Here is a 17,236-nt window from a genome sequence, read left to right on the forward strand (position 1 = left end):
TGCACCTACTTTTTAAAGGACATGCCACCACTTACATGATGCCTTCTTTGAAATATGCATAGATATTCATGGCACCTAAATTGGGCACAATGACTCCAAAAACACTGGTCTGCTGGAAGAGAAAAGTGTACTGTGGACTTAAAAAATTGATTTGCACCAGATTCTGCAGATTCTTAATGTGTTTTTTATGATTTGTTAGTGACTTCCCTATATATTGTAATTTAAATCACAAGTGGGTTCCGTGGCTAGCCCTAAGGGCTTTTACACATGGGCATATTCATTACATCTAGAATATGGCATTTCTAGTGTCAGGGGGCCTAACGGTTCCCAGCAGGAGTAGTCCGGACCAAGAAGGAAGCCCAGGGGTCCAAGTTCGCAGTACAAACAGGGTTCAAGAGTTGTCAAAATCAATATCCAGGCAGATGTTCAAAAGGCAGGCAGATAAACAGCAAAGTTGATAATCAGGCAGGGTCAAACTCCAGAAATCAGTCCAACAGGAATAATAGAGCACCCAGGAATGTTCAAAACAAACGCTATAATCGGGCATAGAACCCGTGACCTGGAAGGGTTTTTATCTTTGAATTTCACACCAAGCATGTGACATCATTGCGCCGGCGTCGATGTTCCCCACGTGTTGGCAATGGGCGCCGCCATCTTGGATGTGAAGCTGGAGAAGACAGGCACAGAATGGGACAGCCGCGCCGAATGGTCCTGACATCGAGTCATATTCAGTGTAGTTCTCCTTTATTAACTGTTTAGGAGGAAGACTACATGTTGCATACAAAGTCTTCTATGGAACAAAACTGATCACTAATCACCCATGCAAGCTGTGTATTTTAGAGGTGTCATATTTTAAAGAGAAGATCTGAATAATCTATCAATTTAAAAAGGGAAAAGTGTAAAATCCACCTGCTTGTAGCTGATTTACATTGCATGTCAGTATTGATACCAGTGTAGTCTGTTAATCAGCAAGATTCTTTTGCCAGCACGCACCCAACATTCATTTTGTTGTAAGTCACACTGTGGCCTTCTCCATCTGTTACTTCGATATACAGTGATACTCAGACAGCACCAACAAGGAGGAATCTTCCATTAAAAGCCTTTATTAGAACATGTGCTCTGACCCAGACACTCAGCAACATTTCAGATTGCCATTGGTCCCGCAGCAATAACTGTTTTGAGTGACTGCAATTTCCTGATAAGACAAGGCAAGAACTTGCCCTGAGGTGGCACCACCGCAGGGATCACCAAAAGCAGTAGGAAAGATTACCCATAAACCATATGTAACAGCAAAAGCTAAACCTCCGGTTCCCACCGTCCTTTCATGTGCAGGTCCTAAGCAGGTAATGGCAAAAGTTAATGGCAAAAAGTGTCGGTTGACACTTTATGCTAATATTTTAAAGATTTGCAGTGATCCCTAAGTTCAGCTTCCCTGCAGCAATTCTGAGCTCACAGTGGAAGTGCATGTGTCTCACACCAAAGACAGAGCTGATAGGGTGATGCTGAGGACTACTTTAAAATTTGCATGCAGCGTGGGACTGATTTTTGAGAGATTTCTGGTAGTCAGATCCGATGATGTTCCTGGTAGGGCACATCTACTGCTGCCACCTGTATCTTGCCACTCACCAACTGAAAAGTTCTTGTATGTCTGGAAGCACTGGAAAAAGAATATCAATTTCGGCTGTGTGCTACCCTGTGGTCATCTTTAACTTTTATTTTTACAGGAGTTTTAGCTAGGCAGAGGATGGTAAAGTGAGACATGCAGCATGGGAGCACTGGAAAAGAAGAGAAGTTTGTGGTATTCTGCTTTTGGTAATACATTTCTTCTACCTTGGGATAACTGGGGTTATTGCATGTATTATCCATTGCTGAAGTGATCTTTTTGGAATGTCTGGGGTTAATGGAGGGCTCATTGCCCATTTCTTCAGTGATCTTACTGGCATGTCTTAGGCTAATATATGCATTAATCTTCTGTAGTAATTATACTGGCATGTTTGGGATTAATAGTGTTCATTGTCCATTTCTGTATTAATCATATTGGCATGTCTGGAGTAAATGGAGTGCTCATTGGTATTTGTGATTATGCTAGTATATCTTTGCCCTGTTTAGTTTGAGAAATAACAGAAACCATAGATTTTTTTTTTTTTAAAACTATAAGCAAAAAGTATGTTCACCACAAACCCCATTCACCAAACTCACGTTGAACAAGGGGGTATACTGCACCCTTAAAAGGGACTTGTCAATGAGACCTAAAAATCTGTAATAAAAGTCCTTTAAAATTAAACATGAAACTCAAAATTTTTTTATTTAAAGGGGAATTAAAGTCTAAAATATAAGGCTAGAAATGCTGTTTTTTGTATACTAAACATAATCATGAACTTACTGCACCAGAAGCCTAATAAAACAAATGATTTAAAAAGTTGGCCACAAAGGTCACCATATTGTAACTTTGTTAAACATCTTTGCAAAACCAAGGCTGTGCACATGCTCAGTGTGGTCTGGGCTGCTAAGGGATCGTCATAAATTATCAAAACAGCACAAGTCAAATAATATCTGCCAGAAGCCAATACAGCAAGACTGATTAATAAATCAGAATATGCAGACTGCACTGGGTCCTGTGTTGTCATGTAATCTAATGTGTATTTTATAGTTTTTGTATTGTGTAATACAAACTTTCTCCAACTCTGCAGAACCAGTGGCTACAGCAAAGTAATCCTCCAAATAGAATCCCAGTTTATCTGTTTAAATAACAACACAAAATAAAGCAATCCACGAGGACATTTTATAATGTACACCACCATTGCGGTTTCACAGGTCATCCGCTGTCTCACTGCATACCTTTTACTCCTGTAGGGGTGTGTGAAGTGAGTTCCTAAAATCAGTGTACCACACATCACACAACCCCTACATTTGTGTACTCCTGGACGTATCGCTAGCTCTAACCTATCATGCCTCTTGTCATACTTGTCCCTTGGATCTGAAGGACTTAATTGCTCTTTCAAGTTCCTCAAGTGCGAATAACTAAATCTGGGTCTCTTACTTACTCTCCCTCTCAGCTGCTCATCCGTATATACTACATCCCAGTGTTTGAGTATGATATGTTTCACCTCAGCACTTCTTAAACTATACTGACTGGTGTAGTAAATCTCACCTTCCGGTCGGTGTCTGTCTGGTTTATTTGTTGAGTCTCCCACCTGCAACAATTCATCACGATTTAAACTCCGTGCCCAATTCGATGTATTATCAAACAATTGACTCGGGTAGCCTCTCTGAGCAAATTTCTCACTCATAATCTTCAAATCCAGTCTCCTCTTGGAGATCTCACTGTCAATTCTGGCCACCCGTAAGATTTGCGACTTGGGCAGTGAGTTTATTAAATGTCTGGGGTGGTGACTACTGTGATGCAATTCGGTATTCCTGTCAGTCAGCTTAGTGAATATACATGTCTGTAACCTCCCTCCATTTTTGTATACAGTCACGTCCAAGAAATTTTCACTGTCCTTGCTGAAACTCATCTTAAGTTTTACTGGACTATCCAATTGATTTAATTGCACCACAAACTCAATAAACTCTCCAGTGGGCCCCAACCATAAAATGAAAATATCGTCGATATAGCGCCTATAAAAAGCGCCATATCTCCGAAACAAATTGTGTGAAAAGATGTGTTGGGTCTCAAATTCCCACATAAACACATTGGCATATGTGGGAGCTACCCGTGACCCCATGGCGGTCCCGGTGCGTTGCAGGTAATATTGGTTTTCAAACTTAAAGTAAATGCAATATAAGATGAACTCCAGCAAAGACAGCACAAACTCTGTTGGAGGACCCACATACTCAGGGTTCCCCAATACTAAATTTCTCACAGCTGTTACCCCTGCCTTATGCGCTATACACGTGTAAAGGCTTTGTACATCCAATGTGACCAACACCAAATCATTTAATGGTAAATCGACGCTCTGTATCATTCTGAGAAAATCGTTAGTATCCTGCAAATAGCTCCCACTCTTCTTAATACATGGTTGCAATAGATAATCAATGAAATGTGCAATGTTCTCATTTAAAGAACCCCCGGGAAGATATTATTGGTGGACACGGTGGGTTTTCGCTTTTTTTTTGTACTTTCAGCAGTGTATAAATCACCGGTATAACTGGAAATGCTGGTATCAAATACTCGTACATGTTCTCCGTAATCCACCCTTGCATTTTTGCCATTTTCAATAAATTACACAGCTCTACTTTGTATTTATCTGTGGGATTAAATAAGAATTTGCCATCATTATCAGTATCTGATAGCTGTGAAAGCAATTCATTACGGTAATATGCATATATATAATATAATAACCACTATCCATAACCACTATCCCACCACCCTTATCCACATTGCAAAGAACAATGTCCTTATTGTCTTTAAGAGTTTTAATGGCTTCTCTCTCCATCACTGTTAAATTGCGTCTCTTCTTTTTTTCTCTATCAGAGTATAACTCAAACATGTTGTTATTGAGGAGACGGTGGAACGTCTTGGTGGAGGCATTGCTACTTACAGGATCATAGTCATTCTTATTTTTAAATATATGTTCCAAAGTGTCTTTGGCTGCACAATGGGGTTCAACTCCAATGTTAGCTCCCTGTGCGACTCCCCCAATGGCCCCACTTTGCCTCTCTGCAATCCCTCCATCCGTGTTCTTATCCCCAAATCACTCCCTCAGTCGTATGTGCCTTGTCAGTTTATAATTATCTATTACATGCAAAAATTTGGAGCTACTCACCGACGGTATAAAGCTCAGTCCTTTGCTGAGCAATGTCTCCTCTGCATTCGTCAATTGGTGCGCTGACAGCTTGAAGATCACACTATGCGGGTCTCTTTATATATATATATATATATATATATATATAGACAAAAATAGCAGCACACTGTTAAGTTGCAAAAGTGCTCAAGTGCATTATTTATTTAGCCCACAGCATACAAAGGCAACGTTTCGAGCCAACCAGGCCCTTTATCAAGGCTTGATAAAGGGCCTGGTTGGCTCGAAACGTTGCCTTTGTATGCTGTGGGCTAAATAAATTATGCACTTGAGCACTTTTGCAACTTAACAGTGTGCTGCTATTTTTGTCTATGGATTGACGTGACCCGAGGACAGGATTGGGCCTTTTAGTTCAGCACCTGGCACTTCAACTGTGTTTGTCTGAGAGGTGAGCGCTCCAATTTTTGTGACTTTGCGGGTCTCTTGTCCTGCTGCCTTTGTGGTCAACGCTGTGCTGGCATGCCGCCTTTTTTTTCTTTCTTTTTTTTTTACAGTGATTATAGTACTAAATGTAGTACTAAGACTAATGCAACACAAGGCTAACCCTGTGACTGCACCCAGATCCACTTAATCAGCTGATTCTAGGGGCCAATTCTCAGCCTCCAGATAAAAGTATCATCCTGTTCTCTTATTAGCCTAAATCTACTACTTCTAAATCTTAAATAGTTAAAGTGGGTTGATAAAAAGACAGAAGTCCATCAAGTCCCTTTAAAGTTAACCCCAGTGGGGATAGACATACACACACACACACACACAAAAGATCATTTTACAATACTGTTTTTACCAATATTGATTTAATTAATTTGCCATAAAATTAGCAGCAATGAGTCATAGCAGTGTCAGGAAGAACATCTTTACAAGTCACACTTAGAATACAATAATGAATTGTGTTCTTGCTGTATTGTAAGAAAAGCACAATACATATAAAACTCTTAGCATCATTCTAAGGTTAACTTTAAATATCCACATGATCAGTGTAAGACTTCTCAATTACTCAGCACTCAATTTCTCTAAAACTTTTAGTAATTCCTTTTCATTAGACTGGGAACTGATACTTTTAATTCTGCTGTTAAAAAAAAATGTGCAGTTTTCATTAAATAGCGTATGACACTGGTTACGTTAAACCAATTGCATTTAAAAGAGACATATACATCCCCTTTCGACTTGAGCTATTTATTGTGCTCATATTTAGTAAAGGTGTTTTGAAGTGTATACTGGCTCCTTACATTAAATTCATCCAGTGCAGTCCTTCTGGCTGGGATTTCTAGATGTGCCCCTGACTTTTCACATGATCTGGTTACCTTACTTTATGTGTTCAGTGATAAAAGAAAATATTGGATTTCATTTATCAACACAGGAGTGCAACAGTAGTTGGTGCCTCAATGGAAGCTGTGAAACTCAAGCAATGCATATTTAATACACGTTTACATACAAAAGTCTTGACTTTTCTTCATGATTGCAACAGTTTGGCAAAACTGGCTTACATTTCTAGCAGCAAAAAAAATATTAATGGGGATCTAAACCCAAACAGAAAACTTACTTAAAACTTCCTTTATGCTCTTCTAAGCACATTTCAATTTATATAAAATGTCAAATTTCTGATATTGACAATTTTAGACTACTCATAACAGGCTTTTGGCTCAACATATGTTAGAACCACTGTATCAGTAACCCAAAGGTTAACTGCCTGCACAAAAAAGAAGAAAGGATAACCAGAACACATGCCATCGTTAATTACTGAGTATATTTGCCAAATATATTTAGACACTTTATAAATAACAGTACTTTTCGCTACCATTCAAAATCTTACAGCTTTCATTCAAAGCGTGCATCCATATACTGTAAAATAAGCTATACTAAAGGAGGGATGGTGAAAAAGTTATTAATGTAGTTAATAACAAACGTATTCTAAAAGGGTATATTGCAAAAGAAGAAGAGACATTGTTTTAAGTAGTGACCCTACTTGGCTGATGTCCCAGGTAAGGTGTTGGTTTTCTATCTCTTGGGGGGACAAAAAAGAATATAGGTAAACAGCAGCAGCTTCCTTCTTCTTTTGTGCACATTTATATACCTTTAAGCACCCCATTATGTCATTATCTGCTTAGTTAACACTCCGTTGTACAGCCAGCCACATTTTTTTTTTTTTAACGGACTATGCTTGGGCTTCATAGTCAGGTAAGCCTGTTAATAGCCTAAAACTGACAAGATCTCTAATATTTATTCCAAATGAATAATTAGTAAATTACCTAAAATACAGAGGAGCACTCTACATTTACATTCATTTTAAAATCAGGTTTTGTTCCCATTTAACTGCTTACTTCAGGCAATCAAACAGGTTAAGCCAACATTTCCAAGCTGTTTTAACTGACACACCACAGGCACGTTTCTTCCTTCCTAGGACAGATATGTGTCCCGGTTTTACCTCTGAACAATCAGTTGTAAAGCTTAGTAAATTGGATTTCTACATTGGTTAAGATTTTGGTTAAAGTCTAACCATCAGGTGTATACAGTTTAATGAGATGCTGAAGTTCTGTAGGGTAGCCACTCACAGGACATCGTTGGTGAGTCTTCACATAGTAATAAGCACAGCGATAACAGAAGACATAGCCAGAGGTGCCCAGAGCTGTATCATTTACCCGCACCTTTCGGCAAAGGGGGCACACTGTCCTTAACTTGGGTAGCAGCGGGGAATAGGTTTCTAGATCAAAATGGATTGGGGGAGGAGGCACAGGCAAGTTACCCAAGGATTTTAGGGTCTCCCGATTTTCTGCAGAATACCACCAATCTAGAAACTGTAGGAAAAACACCCCAAGTGATAAGCTGGAGGACACGGACAGGGTTACAGCACCAAGAGCTTTCTTCAGGATACTCCTTATGTGCTGGCTGATGCTGTAAGGTAAAGATATAAAGGCTATGGTTATAATAAGAAGTTGCATGCATACCACTTGACAGTCTGGTCTACACTAGGCATTAGCAGAAAGTATAAAATATTTTATTAAACAGGAAATCAAAAACCCATATGAATTTATGGGAATACAATAAGTTGTAGATAGAACAATTCATTCAGCTGTGTGTTAGAATAGCATCTGAGCCCTGGACACTGGAGCAAAAATATCTCAAAGCAAAGTGATCAGGCTCAAAGGATCAAAATAAATATTTTCCGTATTAGGTAAACACATCAAAGTACTATCTGTGAATTTTTTTCGGTGCTCTCAGGGGGACTACAGTAGACAATACTCCCTCCCCTGGTTGTCATTGTTACTCATTTAGATAAAAAGTGGTAGTTCATGTTTAATTAAAACTTAGGATATTGTAGAATGATGTATTCTTAGCAACTTTTCAGTTGGTCTTCATTCTTTATAGATTTTGCTGCCTACATCTGCCTCTTTCCACCACTGCATATGATGGAAAAACTATTGCTCTGGAGGCTACATTTTTTTATTTATGTATTCATTTTTTTAAAAAAAATGACCATACAAATAAATAAGAAGGAGAGAAAGAAGTATGGTAGTAGAAATAGGCAGAAAAAAAGAGGAGGGGTAGATTCTATGCAAATATTATATCACCTACAACATGTCAGTTGTTTCCTAACATATTATAGAACATGGGGAATATTGGTATCTGGGTTAAGAACCCACAGTAATCATACATTTTTATACTTTTTTGTGCTGCCTCAAGAGACATAGGTAGCTTTGCAATATAACAAAGGCTTATTAATGGATTCATTTCAGTCCTGTGGCGGTGGATTGGGTCTGTTCCACTTGAGAATCTCTTGTTTCTTGCCATGGTACGGCAATAACTGTCATAGAGTTCTGCTTTCTGAGGCTTTTATTGCTACTTTTTATTACATTTCTTTCTATATTCAGGCCCTATCCTATTCATCTTCCATTTTCTCAATGAAACCAGTGCTTGGTCGGTAAGGTAAATTAAACCTTAGCAACTAGATGGCTGTTCCAATTCGAAACTGGAGAGCCACTGAACAAAAAGTGAAGTTGTTTAAAAAAAATAAAAAGTGAATATATAACAATTAACTGCAAATTGTCTCAGCATATTCCGGTCTACCAATTGCAGGTGCCAACGATGTTAGAGAGGGATCCTTATCGAATGTGAAGAGAAGCAATCCTGAGCATGGATAGCAACAACCAATGCAGCATGACATATTGACTATCAGGGCTCCCCAAGAGAAACGAAAAGGTGAAAATATCCTGGTGTGCCACAGGCCTAAAAGTTTATTTTAAAATGAACTTCCCCTTTAATTCTTTTGTTTACTTCCTGCTCTCTGCAACCTCTCCTCTGTCTCCCTCTTTATGCCAGTTAAGGGCAGACTATTACATTTTTTTAGATAGCTTGTCTCAATCTTTGCCTGCTGTGACCTAGTGTGCCCTTCAATTCATGCAGAGATGCTAGAGGCCTACGGACTAATATTTGTCACCTCATTTTCTTCCCTCCTCACTTCTATTATGCAATGCTTTATTTCTTCTAATTTTTTTATTATGTCTACTTCTTGGTTTCCCTATAAATAATTTTCTATTCTTGTTCTTCCTAGAGTCCCATCTCCTTCCACAATTCCACTTTAAACACTTTAAAATGGCCTTCTGAGCTATCGTTGGTACGGGACTTATCTCTTTAAACTCTGAAAATACTTGGCATTGCAGTTGTGTTTTCCTGTCGGGCAACAAAACTGGTCATTGGAGAAGAATGGTGCATAACTTTCCGCAAGCAATTTAGAAAAAAAAACGTATGGTGCCTTTCTTTAACTTCCAGGAAAGATACACTGGCACACAAGGTAAATTGCAGTGCAGGCTGACCCCTTGCTGTTTATTTGTGCGGACGTGCGACGTTTCCGGGCGAGCCCCTTTCTCAAGCTTGAGAAAGGGGCTCGCCCGAAACGTCGCGCGTCCGCACAAATAAACAGCAAGGGGTCACCCTGCACTGCAATTTACCTTGTGTGCCAGTGTATCTTTCCTGGAAGTATTCGTTTGGGGATTGCCGTACCCTGTACTCTGTGCACCAGGTTATCTTCTAACAGAAGTGAGGAGTGTGCTCTGCTTCATCCTTGTTCCAGCCTTTCTTTAACCCCATGAGCCAAGCCTAGGCAACCCAACTGGCCACCTTGCCCCCCCCCAAGCACGTGTCTGCAAACAAGGACACGCGCATGCATGTGGTTACGATGTGGGAAGGATGCCAGGGTAGGAGACAAAAGAGTTACATTTCTTAGCAACCTTGCCATTTGCCTCTTCTGTATCCCTAGTTCTGACCATATCCATAGGAATAATTAGCAACCTGTTAATATATTAGCAAGAGTATAAACATCAGTCTATGGAATATTTCCAATCTACTGATCAAGTTGAAGATTACCAGACCACTTCTGACACTTCCAATAAATATATTTGTTGGGCTGCACGGAATGCAAACTCAGTGCAGCCCTTCTAAACAATTTCCTTGAAGTATCCACAATTCTTTCCATGGTAAACTCAATAAGTCTCATGCCCCTAGGCCAAAACTCACCTCACCACATTAGATACAGTGTTAGTCAATTCTTCTTGTTTCTCCATTGCTCGCAGGTCTTCCATAGTTAATCGAGCGAGTTGCACCCCAGCTAACCTAAGCAGTGGAGAATGATGCTTTCCATTCCAGAGAATATACCTCAACTGGTAAAAGAGAAACCAAGCTTCCCAGCCTAGCTTCAGAAAGGGATAGGATGCCAGTATAGCTTTGTAGCATCTTTTGTGAAAAGAGGTTGGATTTTGTATGGAATAATCCTCCTCCTCTCGTAAACTGTTCACTAGTTTTTCTAATTTAATCCGCAAATAAGGTATAAGCACAAGCAGCAAAAGGGACTTCCAGTACTCTTTCCTCGCCAAGTTTCTTTGCCTACTTGCTTCCCCAGTGTTACACGTTTTAGTCCATAGAAGTTCTCAGAGAAAGAGGCACTGGCCCATGACAAGTAGTGCTGCTGCAGAAGGCATTCCAGTAAGGTATAAAGTTCATCAAACCACCTCCACAAAGTGCCATAGCGAGCAGGATTAGACTCGGCAAGGACCTATAAGATAAATATGTGTATATAAAAGATAACATATGTGCTAAAGCAGATATTAGCATATCATTTATACATATGCTATATAGACTTTTTTCAATTTCCACCATTGCTACACAGCAGCTTGTTTATAAGAATTATAGTAGTGTTTCTGAAACGAACTCACCAGTTTTACCAGTGCAGGGCAACAGCACATAATATTTTCATTACTTTAAAACACTTTAATTTTTTGGTGTTACCATTCCTCTAAACCTCTTCCTGGTTAATATACACCACATTTAAAACCTTTTTAAATGGCAAGTTGTCACAGGAAACATTTTCCCCCCTTTCTGTTACGTTTAAAAGTGAACTAAACTTTAACTCATAAACCGGGGTGCGCTAAAAGTTTTATTTCCAATTTAGCTAACCTACGTGGTGACTCATTGCTTCAACCTGGTGTATTCCAACACGAGTCAGCATTTTGAAATGTTCAATTATATTTCAGAACAGTACCTTTTACAATATGTTTATTTGTTTACGTGTTTCAGGAAACAGGCTCCCTTAATCATAGGCATAAATAGTAGAGGTTTATTGCAACCAGACGATTAACAGAATCGCCTTATGCATTTCGGTAAACAGGCTACCTTAATCATAGGCATAAGGCATGCCTATGATTAAGGGAGCCGGTTTCCTGAAACGCGTAAGGCGATTCTGTTAATCTTCTGGTGCAATAAACCTCTTCTATTTTATCCGGAGTGCCGCCTGATTGTATTGCTGATTGGACAAAATATATGAGCAATTATGGTTTCAGCCTGCACTCACCTTCACAATATGGTGCAAAGCAGGTCTGGCAGCTGCCATCAAGCTCTCCTGAGCCACCACTTCAAAAATACTGGGCCGGTCATCCAATGGTGAAGTGGTGGTAATGTGGGCCCCCCGCTCTGCCATTTTGAAGGTTTAATTCCACTGCCAATGTGAAAACGGCTGCTGGTTGCACCTTTAACCTTTTCCAGAATGTTCCTGTTTAATCGAAGGAGACCATCATATACATTTACAGTGAATTTAGAAAAAGAGGAACAATAGTTACCATAAATTAATATATTATATTTTTTTTTAAATACGTGTGTGCTCTGACATTTACAGACTCAGTGTCGGACTGGCCCACCGGGATACCAGGTAAACTCCCGGTGGGCCAAGGTGTCAGTGGGCAATCTTGCTTCTAACTATTTGGCCTATTTCATGGTCATTCTATATTTCTTTATGGGAAAAAAGAGGCTTAATAATGGAAGAATAGAGTATAGTAAGTAGATATAAAAGACTAGGAGAATAAAGAGGTTAAGTGAGGGGAGGAGGAATAATAGTTTGGAAAGTGGGCCCACTGTCTAAGGTTTTCTGGTGGGCCCCTGGCATCCCAGTCCGACGCTGTACAGACTTGTTGCACAAGTACATTTCTGTGGAAAAACAGCACAGTTTGGGCAAAGCAAAACAACTGATCAGAGAAGCTTGCTGTTGTCCTCCCCTGTCGATAAAGCAGTAACAGAGGGCAGGTAAAAGATTGAAGGCTCCTAATAAATGAACATGCGATACTACCTAAGGTGAAAGGTCTTATACAGGCCTGGACTGGCAATCTGTGGGTTCTGGCAAATGTCAGAGGGGCTGCTGTAAGTTGCCATAGACAGGCACTATTTATTGGGCTGTGAGGTGCTGTTTGGGCCTCTGTGTAGCTGAAATGCCAGGGCCTATTTTGAATCTCAGTCTAGACCTGGTCGTATATACACACGTGTGACAGTGTATGCGTTCCAGAACTCTGCAGCGCACCCTTTTCTTTCTTTACACACACTGGGAAATGTATCCCAACCAAAACAATTACCATCTTGTGTGTAGCAGAGATTCTGCCAGTCCTCAGTCTCCCACCTCGCCGCGTAGATCAGACTCCAATCAATCCAAGCCCTGCTGCAACACCAATCACAACACCGCACACTCTACCTCGCAATTTCACAACCTGGAACGCAAAGTGACAGCAGGGGATCCAGGCTTATTCCGTTTGTTGAGACGCTTTACGCATTTCCGGTGTATGGAACGCATACGGTAGCTGTGTGTTATCTGTTCTGGATTTCCGGGGTAGCTATTCGTGCAGCGCCTTCTCTTCTCTCTGGGGTTGTCTTCATCCGGTCATTTCTGTCTCGTTCCTAAGCCTATCTGTATTTTTCAATAAATTATCGGTAAGTCGAGGAAATAAATCTGTGCGTTCCTTATGTAACAGAATAGAGGTAGATATGGGGATGGGCAGGGAGCCGCCTTGTTGCTTTATATCTGCTTCTTGAGAATTCAGATGTTAGGAGGTGTGGTGGTTATTGGGCATTCATTCAATTACTGCACATATGGAAGGTTGTCCTGAATGCTAAAACATCCCTGAACACAAATGTTTGATTTCTGTATCATTGTCATTGGCCTTCTGATCCCACGAACATTCTAAAGTAATAACTAGACCTTTACGTGTCATATACAAACTACCGCCTCATTTGATTAGTAAATAAAACAATTTTATTAAATTATTAAATTAATATTCATTACAGTGCTTTATTTCTTCATGGTCATGACTAAATCACTCAAAAATATGTTAACAAAAGTTATGACAAAATGATTGATATTCTAGCGCTCTAGAATGGTCACCTATATTGCAATCCATATATAGTGCCTGACCTTCGATTGCGAGTTGTCCTTTGGATTCACGATTATAAATGTCTCAAGTGTCATTAGGGAGGTGCTGAGACCACTATTTTAGCAGAGCCAAATCACACCAAGTCTTCAACAATTGGTGTTTAGGGGATTTGCCTTCAGTGCCAAAGATATGTACCACATGCCTGTGAAGAACGTATTGTAAATATGTAGTGGAATAGAAGATTGTTCATTAGGTGATATTACATCTGATTGAGTTTGTGTATATTATCATGGAGTTCTCTTCAAACTGTTCATTAGGTGATATTACATCTGATTGAGTTTGTGTATATTATCATGGAGTTCTCTTCAAACTGTAACAATCAGTTACAGTGCTGTCCAACTGGCAGCCCGCGACCCCCCTTATGTGGCCCTCCACATCAAAGTCTGCCTGCTGTGTCTGCTTACCATATGTAAGATTTAAAAGGTATCACTACAGAGATTAACTGGCCCCTGCATTGTTTAAACCTCAAATTCAGACTATAAAATCCTGCATTTTCCACAGTAACGGAACTAGATGGGGGCGGGCACTCGTGCGAGCCGTGCAGCCGGGCCCCCACCCTTGTCCATGCGAAATTTACGTTGTGGTGGCAGCCGACTCCAGCCGGCTGCAGTGCGCACGATCTGCTGGGGGGGGGCGTGCGGGCCCTGGCCAAATTGCACCCTCTGCTCCCCCGTTAGTTACACCACTGATTTTTCACAACTGTAATCTGCATTTTTACCTGTAAGACTTCTATTGGTCATACCTGTAAAGCCCTGTACTGTTCATACCTCAGACCCAGACTGAAAGTGCCCACATTGTTTACCTGTTCACACTCAAACAAACTACTGGAGGGGCACCAGCATTGTGTCACTGTATGTAGCACAGTATTAACTGTTCATCTTAGAAAGGTGTCCCTGTCTCCTACTGTATTCTGCCTGCCCTATGCTACCTGTGGGCCACTGCTCAAAGTGTTTATTGTAGGCACTATATTGTTTATTGTGTGTCACTTGACAAATAACAGAAAGGTTTGACACATGTTGTGCCTACAATAAACACTTTGAGCAGTCAAGCTGCCTCCTGGCCATTCCTTATACCCTGTAAACTTTAAACTTCAGTCACTCTTTACTGCTGTACTGCAAATTGGAGTAATATCTCCCCCCCCCAAGCAGCCTAACAACAGAACAATGGGAAGGTAACCAGATAACAGCTCCCTAACACAAAATAGCAGCTGCCTGGTAGATCTAAGAATAGCACTCAATAGTAAAATCCAGGTCCCACTGAGACACATTCAGTTACATTGAGTTGGAGAAACAACAGCCTGCTAGAAAGCAGTTCCATCCTAAAGTGCTGGCTCTTTCTGAAAGCACATGACCAGGCAAAAAAGCCTGAGATGGCTGCCTACACACCAATATTACAACTAAATACACTTGCTGGTTCAGGAATGAGATTTTATATGGCAGATTGAATTATTTGCAGGGTAAAGAGTGTAATTTAGAAATAAAAACTGCATAATAAAAATCATGACAGAATCCCTTTGATTTTGGTTTATAATTATCAAAGGATATGGTTTATATTTTTGAGCGTTGGCAGTGATAAAATGCCTTGTATGTTGTAACTTAACATAGAAAATACATTGGTATATTAAAGGAACAATAACACCAAAATATGAAAGCGTTTTAAAGTAACATATAATATACTGTAAAAGCTGTGTGTGTTTGCTTCAGAAACACTATTATAATTTATATAAATAAGATGGCATGGGGGCTGTTTTACCAGTGCAGAGCAACAGTACATAATATTTGAACTACTTTGATACACCTTCAGTTTTTGGTGTTACTGCTACTTTAAAAACAGAGGAGTTAAATTCTACCTGCTGGTTGGTTGCTGTGTTTGCTGCTCCTGGTTAAACTTAGTAGCTTTTATTAAATAGCCCCCTTAGACCCTGCCCTGTCTTGCCCTGATTTTATCTGTCTGCCTGCGCAGTGCCAGGTTCCAGTGCCTACCTTCGGTTTTGCCTTTTTAAGTATTCCTGTTTGTCAAGCACCTTTTTCCTTTGTCCATGGACCCCTTGTTGTCTGTAGTGGCCCCTGGTTCCTAACAGTACCATATTCAGCCTAAGGGAAATTGCTGTCCTGTTCTCTTGTAAAGGATTTTCCGTTTTGCATATTACAGGTATGGGACCTGTTATCCAGAATGCTCGGGGGCCTGGGGTTTTCTAGATAACGGATATTTCCGTAATTTGGATCATATCTTAAAGGGATCCTGTCATCAGAAAACATGTTTTTTTTCAAAACACATCAGTTAATAGTGCTACTCCAGCAGAATTCTGCACTGAAATCCATTTCTTAAAAGAGCAAACAGATTTTTTTATATTCAATTTTGAAATCTGACATGGGGCTAGACATTTTGTCAATTTCCCAGCTGCCCCTGGTCATGTGACTTGTGCCTGCACTTTAGGAGAGAAATGCTTTCTGGCAGGCTGCTGTTTTTCTTTCTCAATGTAACTGAATGTGTCTCAGTGGGACATGGGTTTTTACTATTGAGTGTTGTTCTTAGATCTACCAGGCAGCTGTTATCTTGTGTTAGGGAGCTGCTATCTGGTTACCTTTCCATTGTTCTTTTGTTTGGCTGCTGGGGGGAGGGAAAGGGAGGGGGTGATATCACTCCAATTTGCAGTACAGCAGTAAAGCGTGATTGAAGTTTATCAGACTTGGGGTAGCTGGGAAATTGACAATATGTCTAGCCCCACGTCAGATTTCAAAATAAAAAAATCTGTTTGCACTTTTGAGAAATGGATTTCAGTGCAGAATTCTACTGGAGCCGCACTATTAACTGATTCATTTTTAAAACATTTTTTTCCCTTGACAGTATCCCTTTAAGTCTACTAAAAGATCGTGTAAATATTAAATAAACCCAATAGGCTGCTTTTGCTTACAATAAGGATTAATTAAATATTCATTTGAATCAAGTACACAGTGTTGTTTCATTATTACAGAGAAAAGGCAATCATTTTTTTTAAAAAAAAAATAGAGTCTATGGGAGATTGCCTTTCCGTAATTCGGAGATAATTGGTTTCCGGATAACCGGTCCCATACCTGTACTACATTTTTTATGAAAATATTGTAAAATATTTGAAGGAAGCTTAAGCTAAAAGAAGCTATTAAAAGTAGAACATCAAGAGCATTTTGCCAGAAATATATCATGCCTTGTAAATTAAAGACGTGGAAAATCAAAAAAAAGCAAAACAAAAAAAAAAAGAGAGTTGTTGGAGGTACCATAAACTGAGGAGTCAGAGTCTAAATATTTATGTACCGACTCCACAGCCCTGTGTTTCTCAGCATGCATATAAACTAGGGATGCACTGAATCCACTATTTTGGATTCGGCCGAATCCTTCGGGAAAGATTCGCCAAATCCTGCTGAATAAGGTCAAATCCCGAACCGAATACTGGATTCATTGCATCCCTAATATAAACACATGCCAAGAAATGGCAGATCTGCTTGCCTCCTCTTGCTCCTCTGTCAGCACTGACAGGTGCTGCATTGGCCTAAGATGTACACACGCGTGGGTTTCAGAATGAAAACACAAGAGTGTGTATCTTTACATGGAAATAACACTTTTGTCTGTCTGCAATTAATCCAATGCAGCGCTGACAGAGGAGCGAGTGGATTGGCTGTTTCTCATCTTGCATAGAAACCACATGTAGCACTAAAAGCA

The 17,236-nt window shown here is 40.0% G+C and overlaps 2 protein-coding genes across 5 annotated transcripts in view; one reads left to right on the forward strand and one right to left on the reverse strand.

Moving 5' to 3' along the window:
- Positions 1 to 5,579: 5,579 nt before the first annotated feature.
- Positions 5,580 to 13,081, reverse strand: pex12.L (peroxisomal biogenesis factor 12 L homeolog). Its single transcript, NM_001093042.1, is given in 5 exon segments — positions 5,580 to 7,691; positions 10,311 to 10,675; positions 10,678 to 10,845; positions 11,641 to 11,838; positions 12,689 to 13,081. Coding segments are annotated over 4 exon segments (1,059 nt in total). The 5' UTR covers positions 11,767 to 11,838; positions 12,689 to 13,081; the 3' UTR covers positions 5,580 to 7,291.
- The window catches only part of ap2b1.L (adaptor related protein complex 2 subunit beta 1 L homeolog), a 58,806-nt gene continuing 54,472 nt past the window's right edge, over positions 12,903 to 17,236 (forward strand). For 2 of the 4 annotated variants that reach the window (XM_041580873.1, XM_018244820.2), the window contains exon 1: positions 12,903 to 13,040. The gene's annotated coding sequence lies outside the window, so the exon portion shown is untranslated. 4 annotated transcript variants of the gene reach the window in all.

This window comes from Xenopus laevis, chromosome 2L (genome assembly GCF_017654675.1).
Source record: "Xenopus laevis strain J_2021 chromosome 2L, Xenopus_laevis_v10.1, whole genome shotgun sequence".
NCBI lineage: Eukaryota > Metazoa > Chordata > Amphibia > Anura > Pipidae > Xenopus > Xenopus laevis.